The sequence below is a fragment of the Piliocolobus tephrosceles genome, chromosome 9, assembly GCF_002776525.5.
Source record: "Piliocolobus tephrosceles isolate RC106 chromosome 9, ASM277652v3, whole genome shotgun sequence".
In the NCBI taxonomy this organism is placed as follows: Eukaryota; Metazoa; Chordata; class Mammalia; order Primates; family Cercopithecidae; genus Piliocolobus; species Piliocolobus tephrosceles.
Genome location: NC_045442.1, coordinates 131,005,501 through 131,017,486, shown reverse-complemented (window position 1 = coordinate 131,017,486; position 11,986 = coordinate 131,005,501). Strand labels below are relative to the sequence as shown.

General features: G+C 50.7%; 1 protein-coding gene across 1 annotated transcript in view; it reads right to left on the bottom strand.

Moving 5' to 3' along the window:
- Positions 1-11,986, bottom strand: part of DIP2C (disco interacting protein 2 homolog C) — a 164,801-nt gene that overhangs the window by 77,753 nt on the left and 75,062 nt on the right. Inside the window, exons 16-20 of the mRNA XM_023192485.1 lie at positions 8,627-8,766; positions 6,014-6,150; positions 4,176-4,384; positions 3,004-3,118; positions 2,324-2,525 (exon numbers count right to left, since the gene is read on the bottom strand). Of these exons, the coding sequence (XP_023048253.1) occupies positions 2,324-2,525; positions 3,004-3,118; positions 4,176-4,384; positions 6,014-6,150; positions 8,627-8,766 (803 nt within the window). The remainder of the gene's footprint in view (positions 1-2,323; positions 2,526-3,003; positions 3,119-4,175; positions 4,385-6,013; positions 6,151-8,626; positions 8,767-11,986) is intronic.

Sequence of the window (11,986 nt, the reverse complement as noted above, 5' to 3'; positions counted from 1 at the left end):
GTGCATCCTCTGAACGGAAGTCTAGGGCCTTGACGCCTCCCCACGCAGACTCAGGGACGCCACGTGCATCCTCTGAACCTAAGTCTGGGGCCTTGACGCCTCCCCACGCAGACTCAGGGACGCAGTTTTCCCAACAGCTCCTGGGAGGCAGAGGCCTTCTAGCTGCACCTCACTCTCAAAGTCCGTTCTTGGCAGCCGCTGATGGTCTCCCCTGCTGAAGAGAGGTGCGCGTGTCCCAAATGCTCCCAGGGTGCATCACAGCCTCGCCATTTAAGCTACAGAGTTGAGAGGAATCCCAAAACATGTGTATTTGAGGCTCAAGTCTCTTCTCTCTGCTCCCATTAATGGACTCACCCATCTGCAAGTCAGCAGCCGCCTCGCTGGTATTATCAAATATCCTGCCATGCAATGCTTGGCGAATTCGCTCAGGGCACAGGGCGGGAGTTTTATCTCAAAGACAGCAGCAAGACACACGGAATCCCAAACGGGAGACAAGCCCTTCCTGGGTGCCAGGCTCTGGCCATTCCTCAGCAGATTCCTCCTGCTATTCTGCGGCAACGTTCCCAGGAACCTTTAAAGCTGAGGAATTGGACCTTGTTTTGTAACTCTCTAATAGTTGTACCAGCTCAGCTGGTAAGTTAAAGGTCTTTTAATACTTGTCAACAGGCTGTCTGTTTCCAGCATCTCAGAGCACCGTCACCCATAAAAGGGCTCAAGGAATATTTGCTTTGGCTTCCAATAATGGCTACTCACTTGTCAGGGTCATTTTAAATATTTATCCAAAGGGGCCTCAGAAATCATCCAGCCCAACTCCGTCTCTGTGGTTCGAAGCTGAGGCCCAAGCTGCGATTCAGGCCCTCCGCAGAGACAGATGAGTCTGTGGGTAACTCATGGGGCCTCAGCTCTGCCAGTTACTATTTGTTAAAAAGCTTTTTAAAGACACAAAATCAGGTAACCTCTCAGGTTCGCAAACACAGATGAGACACTAAATATATATATTATTTTCTTTCTTTAAAGTTATTAATCACGTGAAGCTTCATTTAATGAAGTACTGTATTAGAGTAAAAAGATTTCCAATCTCCTGCGCCACCATTCCCCAGCTAAACCCCTAACGAAGACGGCTTTCTGCAGGCCTCCTGACCGCACTGTGCGGCTGCTGGCTCTGTCTCCCGACTGGGTTTTCCTGACCTTGGCGTGAGGTTGCCGGCTGCTCTCTCTCCCTGAGTTTTCCCAGTCGCGTCTCGACATTTGGCTCAGGTGAGCCAAGCCCTGTAGTTATGGAGTCATTACCACTTTGTATTTGCAAAGGATCCTCCCTTCCATAAACACCTGTCTGAACCCTTTCTCCAACTGCTGAACTGCTTCCCAGCTGGGACCACGGGTCTCTGGGTCGAGTGTCTGACAATGAACCAACCAGTGGGGAGAGAGGATCAGGTCACTTCAGAGTTTACAATGAGGATACCCTGGGAAGCGCCGACACCTGCTGTAAATCTTCATACTGCAGAGAGCCTGGGGAGAGCAATGGCCTGTGTCCTTCATGAGGCTGTTTACTTCCCGAGGTGGCTTTCCCACCCTTTCAGGGCCCTCCGAGGGAGGATGCCCATGGTTTGAGTGGCTCCCAACAGAAGGCCATGCACCCACAGGATGTAGTGAAATGGATACTGCCCCCTGCAACTCCACATTCCCCGTGCCAATCATGAAAACCAGGGACCGCGAGAACAACGGTTTGGAAAAATAACTGTCAATCATAAAAACCAGAGACCACGAGAACAATGGTGCGGGGTGCGGGTGGGAAGAAGAAATGGAGGAAGAATATTTAAGGAAATGTACAAGGTAAGAAAAAAATAAGAAGTAGGTCAGAAATGAAAGAGCAACAATACACGTGAACCCGATGTGCTTAGAAAGGGAGAGCACCACGGCCGCGCCCTTCAGAAGAATGAGCTTTTGCTACAAGAGAACGGAGCCAGCCAGTTACATGCTGACGACCACACTAACACCCCTGAGCCTACAGAGAATAAAAGCAAGGCATTTACAGACGGAAGACCAGAATCCAAGTTGCCCCCGCCCCGCATTCTATTCTTGGGGTAACCACTTCTTTCCCACAAGCATCAGCTTCCTGCAAGCAGCCCTGTGTGAACTCCCGCACCTCTCCGTGCCACGCGGCCCCGTGTGAACTCCCACACCGCTCCGTGCCACAGGGCCCTGTGTGAACTCCCGCACCTCCCTGTGCCACGCGGCCCTGTGTGAACTCCCGCACCTCTCCGTGCCACGCGGCCCTGAGGGAACTCCCGCACCTTACAAGCTGCCCAGGTGGTGCACATACCTGGCTGCTTCTGTCGAGGCTTAGGCAAGTTTGTGACGCAGGTGTGGGGGCACATTAGGACGTTGCAGGGGTGCAGAGAGCCCTCCAGAAAAAGCTGCTTTGTTTCTGACAAATGGATCCCACCGAGCGGGGTTTTGGGGAGGGTGTTTGCTGGCACCAAGGCCAGGCAATAAACTCCAACTTGATGTATACTGTCAATCGCCTAGAAAGTTAGGAAAGAGGAAGTCATAATAGGAAGCATAAACACTCAGTATATTTATATTACGCAAAATATGATCCACAATACACAGAAGTCCGTGCAGTATAAGCACTGTTCCCAGTGCAAAAACGCCAAGGTAAGAGAAAGGGTTTTCCTACTCAACTCACCAAAGCTGAATAATGTTACCCAGGGCTTGTGGAAGACCAAACACAGTAAAAAAGGAACTTTGGAGAAAAGACATGTTCTCAAGATCAAATAAAAAGCTTCCTTTGACCTCCCCAAGGTGACCAGTAGGAACCAGCTGTGCCAATTCCTGGTCCCTACACCCCCGAGACACTTGATGTAATTCCTGATCAAACGAAGGGAAGGGAAAAAGGGCCACCCCATGGGCAAAGCCACAGCTGGTCATGCCGGGATCTGAATGAAGGAAGGAGGCCAGAAACAAGACAGAGGGACCCGGGCCCAGGTGAGGGAGGGCGACCTGCAGCACGCGGCTCATCCACTGGAAGCTGTCCTCCTCTGTGGAGTCGGGCCTCTGCTCTGCCACGATCACAATCCTCTCATCATGCAGCACAGTCACCGAGAACACGGCTATCCTGCGGGGACACAGGAGCACGGTGAGCCTGCACCGGGACGCTCATGCAGCCCTCCCTCTGCGATCGGGGCTCCATCACCATCACGAGCGAGTGACACAGCTCCAACTACGACTTCAAAACGGCAGCCGTGCTTCCAAATTTCCTCACACTCATCATTACAGGAAGAGCTGCGGGAGGCACCCAGGGATGCTGCCGAGGCAAGGTCACCCTGATCCCCAGGAGGCCACACACAGCACCCGTGGGCTCTGGTGACCAGTTTACGCCTTTTGGCACAGAGGAGCAAATGTGATCAGACCTGCTGAAATTGGAGCCACACCCTTCACAGCTGAGTTCGCACCTGTGAAGTTAATGGTCTCCAAATCAGTAGAAATTTCCCGTTTCAGAACTAGTGATTTTCTGCTAAGTGTATGTGCCTTATACCGTCAGCACAGCACAGTCACCTCTAGTAAACTCTTTTTTACAAAGAGGTTGTAGCTTTAAAAATAATTCAAAGGAGGCAACATCATATCCAGGTATCTACTTCCTGCTCCTGTCAGCTTCCAAACTGAAAAAAGGCTCTAAAACACTTGACGACTTCCTCCAGATTGGCAACAACTCAGGAACCGTGGCAACTCATTTCATCACGGGGCCTCCAGTGTGCGCCAGGCCAGGCAGGGGAGAAAACTGCGGCAGAGCGCGGAAGTGGCAAGCGTCTGCGCGCACAAAGTCTGTGACTCAACCGTCCCCCTTGGGTCTCTCCAACCCGCTCTAGGATGAATATCTGGATCCTTAATTTGTGCCGTTATTTACTGGAGGTTTTCTACGGCATATTCCTTTATACTTAGAGGGGAAGTTCAATGGAAATATATTTATGGGGTTCAGGGAATTTCTGTAAAATCTCGGACATTCAGAACTAGGTTAAATCTCGGAGGTCAGAGTCCAGTTGCTTCAATTATACAGAAGAGGAAACCGAGACACAATACATTTAAGGAATCTGTGCAACTTTCAACCCTTCAAAACCACATAAAAAGTGTGGCCGACCGGAAACTCTATGCTTAATTTGCAGAACGCCACTGACCTTCCCCTGTAGACAAACTTCATGGGTTCGACGGCCAGCGCAGTGGCCACGATGTCGTCAGCGTTGTGCCTGCGCCCGCTGACCACCATGAGGCCATCCATCTTGCCCACCACGAAGACGAGACCCCCAGGACCCACGAAACCCAGCAGGCCTGTCCTTATGAACGGGTATTCACTGATCGGAGCCCCGGAGCTGGTCATGGGAAACACCTGGGGGAAACAGCATCCATCAGGCCACCGTTCACGTGGTCAGCTGGTTTTAGTCCTCACCGCTTCTCCTGCGAGCACGACACCTGCTTTGCTTAAGCTCTGCCTTTCACCCCAGCAACCCTGCCTGAGGGCCGAGGTTACAGTTACTGCTGGTGGCCAACAGGCAGAAAAGCACTTCCCGCCCACCTCAGCAGGACCCCATCCATTCCTGCACCTCCACTCACCTGCCAGAGCTCCTCCTGCCTCTGAACCCTGAACAGGTAACACTCAGAAGACTCACAGGAGGCCACTCAGCAAGAACTGACTGATTACTTCGTTTACAAAACCACAATGTAAAAGATGAGTGAAGAGTCAAGGTACATTTTGAACAATGTATGTTAGTTTTAAAGTAATCTCTATGCATTCGTAAAATGTTACTTGCCCTTCTTGGAAGTATGCTGAAAAGAAAAATATTAAGGAAGCAAATCAAATCAGTTCAAACTGTAAACCTCTTTTCCTCCACCCTTGCAGATAAATCACATAGAAATGGAGATGGGGTTTTTATTTAGATTTGTATCTAGCTCAGTTTTGAGGAATATTTTAGAAAGTTCAGTTCACATTCAAGAAAGCTATCATGGACAGGTATTGTAACATCTGTTCGGAGACATCTAAAGTTCTCAACATTTAGACCAGGAACAGTGGCTCATGCCTGTATCCTGGCACTTTAGGAGGCTAAGATGGGAGGATTGCTTGAGACCAGGAGTTTGAGATCAGCCTGGACAACAGCACGAGACCCCATATGTACAAAATAATTTCTTTTTAATTATTTAGATGTGGTGGCACATGCCTGCAGTCCCAGCTACTCAGCGGCTGAGGCAGGAAGATGGCGTAAGCCAAGGAGTTTAAAGCTGCAGTGGGCTGTGATCGTGCCACTGCCCTCCAGCCTGAGTGACAGAGCAAGACCCTGTCTCAACAACAACCAAAAGTTCTAAACATTTAGGAAATGTATCCCCAAACAATTTATATTTTCTTACGTATAGCTTAAATATTGTGCTACTTGTAAGGCCAGGACCTACTTGGTAAAAAGATGGGTTCTGAGTTGTAGCACTGAACGTGTGTCTGACCCCTTTATGTCTCTGCTCACTACACAGCACATCTGTGCACACGCCCCTTGCATGCACATTACACATGCATCTGTGTATACCACAAACATACTTGTTGTGCCACTGAGATCGTTACATACAGGTGTGCTCAAGTTCTCATCAGTTCATACCTGGCCACGGCTAGCCCAGGCCGAGGGGCCGTAAAGGGGCTCCAGTCGGCTTCCCCAGGCAAAGCCCTTCTCGCACACGAGTGCACGTTCCCTCATGATCCACTTTTCACAGTAAAAGTGAGAAAAGTAACAAAAAGGATCCTTTCTTAGGAAATCGTGCTTATTGTTTTAAACTCTGGTTATAAGGGCAGAACAATGCTGATAAAACAAATTTAACAAAAGTGATAAAAAGTGGTAAAGTGCCATCATTTTCATGAATATAAACACGTCTTGCTGAAAATGGATCTTACATTCCATGTCTGTCACTACGCACCTGCCAAGGCTGTTTGGAGAGGGAGCCATAGGCAGTGCTCGTGGCAGGACACTCCTCCACCTACCTCAAAGGTGTTCTTGGTCATGCCAGAGAGGCCATAGTAGGACGTGCCCGTCGCAACTGCACACACACACAGCTCCCCGATCTCATCCGTTCTACACAGCTGAGGAACCCCGTCTGGCTTCACTGAACACATGATGGCTAAAAGCAAACAGGAAAGCACACGCAGCGTGAGGGGTGGGTGGGGAGAACAAAGGGACCAGGGAAGACGCGAATACCAATGAGGACACCAGTGAACAGGAGTGGGGTCTGGAGTAAAACTGCACGGATGATAGTCAGCCAGACATTCCTTTTCCCTAAAGAGCCGTGATTTTTCCTGTTGCAGCAATATGGCCAATTTCATAGCTGAAACATCAATAAATATTGCAACTGCTTTAATGTTAATGTGCAAGTTGTATTTAGGGGCATAATATCATCTGCCCCTAAATACATTTTATTTGGGGAGGACCCTCAGAACCAACCTCAGGGCCACCAGCCACACGTACATCAGCAACGTGGTGCGACCTGAACTCGCAAATCAAGCCTCTAATGTCTTAATCTGAACCTTCGATTCCATGCTCCGTGCAAGGTGAGTCCTTCTGAGAACACCACCGGAGCGCTTCGCACACGGTTCAGTGCTGATCAGTTCTCACTGGTCTGTGCCACCAACACTTTGATGCTTTGAACAACAACGTCCTACATACCCCCCAACTGCAAGCCACAAATCTGATTAGGGAGCCAAGAGCCTCATGCTTCAGAGGGGTGGAGTGTGCATTAGTGACAGCTGCTGTTTGGAAACAGCCTGAAACAGCCGGCACCTGCTGGGCTGGAGTACGGGCATCTAAGAAGTGGAACAGCGGAAACATAAGTTAAACTCACAGGAAGAAAAATTCACATTAAAATTACACTGAAAGATTCTTCACCCATCATATTGGTAAAAATAAAAGTCAGGTAATAGGGCGGATAAGGGAGTGGAGAAAGAAGTGCTGCTGTTTACCGCTCGGCGGGGTGTAAAGCCTCACAAGCTTCGAAAAGACAATCATCATAAAAGCTACATCGGTAGTTCTCTGTGAAACAGAACTCCCACTTCGAGAACTGTTTCCATTAGACACGAGGGGGTCACTCACTGCAGCAGCAAAAGAGGGAAAATCCCCAAACAGGGGAGGCTCAAATAACCTTAGTGCTCCCACAACGTAGCACTGTGCCGCCTCGAGAACAGCACGGAGCTTGTTACGCGCTGACAAAGGACCCTAAGATATAAAATGTGCGCGTGTAGGCAGTGCTCTATCATGATGTGAGAAAACCCCGAAATCCAGGGCAGAGAACACACATGGGGTGGGGGCGCGCATCTGTCCCACAGCCCCAGGTGCCTCGGACAGGGAGCCTGGGAAGCTTGCGGTTGCTCTTATGGTTACAAAGGAGCGTTTCCATTGTGTCCTTCAGAACCATTTGAAGATTTCACCATGAAGCTCCATTTATTTGAAAACTAGGTATTAAAGAAAGAAACGGAGCCAGGGGGCCTGGCCACAGCTGGAGGGCAGGGAGTGGGCTGGACACAGGGGCTGGAGGGCTGGAAGCAGAGGCAGAGCCGCGGGGATGCTGGAGGGCGTCCACAGGGAACTGGGGTAGTGAGGAGTAGGGAAGCCAAGGGCTGCCTTCATTTCTTTTATGCCAAACAGGGCGAACAGAAAGGCAAGAGCTTCTGGGGTGCCTGGCCCTAGCGCAGCTCACCATGAAGGGGCACGAGGGGTCTGCCTCTATGAGACTCCACGGGGCGGGGGTCCCTGCTGAGGTACACCTGACCTGGCGTCCTGCACCTGCTGCTGAAAGTGGCAGCACTGCTCGCACGGGCATGGCTACCTGGCTGGGCTTGAGCCCACACCCCATGCCTGGAGGGCTCAGCAGGACACAGGCTCTGGGGTCCCCAGCTGAGAAAAGAGCCAGGTTCCCTTTCAGGGGCCAGAGAGCCAGGGGCTGATGCTGCCAGTGACCCCATGAGTTGACTGCCAGGTGTGTGCACCCTGAGAATGGTAAAGCGGCTCCTGGGAGGTGCCTGGGCGCTCCTGGTGCGGCTGGTGGGAGGCATGGTGGGCCCTGCAGCTGGGCGCATCCTCACACATCTGTGGAAAAGGTTCTGAGACTTGGAAAAAGGGCTCTATTGCTGAAAACAGGCTTCACGGTCACACAGACTCACATTCCTTGGTTTTCACACATCTGCCTTGGGGGCAGCCAAGCGTGGCTGTTCCCACTCTGCCTGGTGCCTTAGGGTGATGGACGGGCACGTCCTCTGGGGCAGAGAAGGGAAGCTGCCCAAGCACCAGTGTGGACCCTGCACTGGCCCCGAAGCCTTCCAGGGAAGAGGAGCCTGAGGTCCCAGTGTGCAAAGCTGCCCTTCCCCAGCTCCTCGATCGTCTACCAAGAGAGTCCCCATCTTCTCGATCGTCTACCAGGAGAGGGAACACCGCCTCAAATGTCTGAAGCCTCACAATGACTTAAGACTGCGAGTGAGGCTCTCAGCCCGAGGACACACCACGGGAACGTGGGAACGTGGGAACATGGGAACGTGGGCTTTGGTGATGTGTGTTAGAAAAGCATTTAATAACTGGTTAATCTGTGTGGCTCAGCGACGCACACTCACCTCCCGGCATCACAAGGCCGACGTCCTGCACAGTGAGCACGGAGAGCTTCTCTTCCGAGTCCACACGAATGACTCCGTAGGTCAGCCCATGCATGGAGAGGACGCCCCGGCCCGGGGGCTGGTTACTGTCATCCGTGGGCCTGGAACGACAGTTTTTAACTTGAATATGCAGGGGCAGATAAGCCATCACAACCACAGCTGTGCAGTCAGCACACACGCGGCAGGCTGGGCACCCCTGGGAACAGTGCCGGCCACCCACGTGGCCGCATTCGGGGGTGCTCGTTCTGTTTATGAATGGCTGGGAGCGAGTCTACTGCTTCCGCCTCTGCGTTCCCAGGGAATCTCAAGAATACCCGAAAACTACGAAGGCAGCTCCTCTCCTGCCCTCTCTATGCAGGCCCTGCACAGACCAGCTCGCTCTCTCCTCCCAGCTCCTGCTCACTGCACAGTCCGCTCTTGTTTCGCAAATGTCTGGAAGGGGGTGCATCCACTCCAAGAATGCAGGCAGAACCACTGAACAGAAATGATGGAAGTCCTGACTGTCCAGCCTCAATTCAGAGGCAGGCTGTCTGGGCGTATGCCCAATTTTATATATAAGAATCTAAAATAAGATTTACGGGATGCCATTCCGGCTGCCAAGTTCTAAGGAAAATTATTTGGGTAGCAGGCAAGCTGTGGAATGCACTGTGGGTCAGGAGAAGGGGGTCCACGCAAAGCAGGTTTCAGAAGACCACTGCACACACGTGCACCACTCTGGGGTCCGTCCCACCTCCTCTGCCGGACACCCCAGCTTGCTCCCACCTTGGGGCTTCTGTGCTGATTGATTCTCGCCCAGGACCTTCCTCCGGCAGACGTCTGCACGGCCCTCTCCCTCCACGTCTCCAGAGTTTGGCTCAAATTTGGGACTTCTCATCCTCTCAGAAAACACTCCCCACCCAGCGTGCCCACCCCATAGCACACACCTCTGACTACCTGTGCGACCTCCTCCCACAGACCCAACTCTCCCGAGTTTGTTTTGCTCACTGCTGCATCCCAGTCCTGGCAAATGTCTAGCAATAAACATCTGCTGACTGAATTTGTGAACAAATAAGTTAAAATCTACCTAAGGCTGGGCACGGTGGCTCACGCCTGTAATCCCAGCACTTTGGGAGGCCGAGACGGGCGGATCACGAGGTCAGGAGATCGAGACCATCCTGGCTAACACGGTGAAACCCCGTCTCTACTAAAAAATACAAAAAATTAGCCGGGCGAGGTGGCGGCGCCTGTAGTCCCAGCTACTTGGAGGCTGAGGCAGGAGAATGGCGTGAACCCGGGAGGCGGAGCTTGCAGTGAGCCGAGATGGTGCCACTGCACTCCAGCCTGGGCGACAGAGCGAGACTCCGTCTCAAAATAAATAAATAAATAAAATAAAATAAAATAAAATAAAATCTCTCTAAGATCATGGATTATATTCCTGAAAACTAACAATTCCTCAATGGTTATCTAAGTGAGTCACCACAATTTAGGTACATATCACATTTGTTTCTGTAATTTTCCATATATAAATCTTTAATGCACTTCAGACTTAAAAGCTGGGCCTAAAGGCTTGCTGTTTAACTTTAAAATATTATGGTTTATAATGAAACTGAAGACATAAATGAGGCAACATAAAAGTTAAAATTTGCAGGAGGAGATCTCATGTGAACGAAGTAACTGGTGTACTGAAAAAAGCATGAAAGACTCTGGAAACAGAATTATTCTAGATGTAAGAATCAGAAAGGATAGCGCTAACCAGATAGAAAAGTCTGCCCAAATAAGAAAACTCACACGGAACCACCTAGATAGGGTGAGTTCAAATCACTGGGCTTTACGTTATTCTCTTGGCCTTTACTTCCCAGAGACCCCGAACACACAACTTCGAAATGAAAACAGTGTTGTCAGTGGTCCTGCCACCCTTCCCTCACCCTGAGTCCTCTACAAAGATCGACGTGGGAGTCAGGAACTGTGAGCTTCAGTATCTGCTGTGGGTTGAATCATGTCCCTGCAAAAGATCACCCCTCGTATCTGTGACCTGATTTGGAAGCAGGGCCTGTGCAGAGACAGATGCCCCCGAACTTACAATGGGGTTACAACCTGATAAACCCCATTGGAAAGGTGAACATCGCAAGTTGAACCGCCTTAAGCCAGGGCCATCTTACGACCAGGTTAAGATGAGGTCATACTGGGTTAGAATGGACCCTAAATCCAATCACTCTGTCCTTGTAAGAGGAGAGAGAGGCCCGGACACAGGGAGAAGCTCACATGATGATGGAGGCAGGGACTGGAGTGACAGGTACCTGTCCAGGATCGCTGAGCACCTGAGGCTGGGGTGAGGCCTGGGGCGGGTTCCCTCAGCACCTTCAGAGGCCCAGCCCTGTGACACCTCGGGGTCTCCGACTCCAGCCTCCGGAACTGAGACAAGTGTCTGTTATTTAAACCACCCACTATGTGGTACTTTGTTACAAGAGCCTGAATACAGTATCTTAGTGAAAAATTTAAGGTACACTTAGTTTTGTTTTAAAAAGCCACATGAAAGCAAAATGCTGGGCTAGCCGAGATTCAGAACACTGACCTGCCAGGCGAGAGGAGAGGCGGGGAGGAAAAGTTATCTTAGGGCCCAATCACGTGTGTTTTGTTGTCTCGATTACAAAATCCCCTTTTCCTCCCTTTTTCTTTTCTGAGACACAGTTTCACTCTGTCGCCCAGGCTGGAGTGCAATGGCGCGATCTTGGTTCACTGCAACCTCTGCCTCCCGGGTTCAAGCCATTCTCCTGCCTCAGCCTCCTGAATAGCTCGGACTACAGGTGCCCGCCACCACAGCCAGTTAATTTTTTTACTATCATTAGTAGAGACAGGGTTTCACCATGTGGGCCAGCGTGGCCTCGAACTTCTGACCTCGAGTGATCTGCCCACCTCAGCTTCCCAACGTGTTGGGATTACAGGTGTGAGCTACTGTGCCTGGCTAAGATCCTCTTTTCTATGTTTAAACACAGTTAATGAGAAATAAGACTTGCACATTTAATAATTAAATACCTTAAGGTTACAAATTGTGTTTGCTATAGGAACTTTCCAATTATGCTTATACAATGATAGTTACAGGAGACTGAATATGTTCATATTAGCAACATTAACCTTGTATTAATTTAACCTGCCACTGCACATTTATTCATATTTGATAGATGCTCTTGCTAGTCAGAGAAAATGCATGGCCCTGGGTTTCCTTCCTTGCAGATGTGCAAGACGCTGGCCCACAGCCAGGCGCAGAAGTGCAGTGCTCCCGACACACACACAGCCAGGCACAGAAGCGCGGTGCTCCCGACACACACACAGGCGGGCACAGAA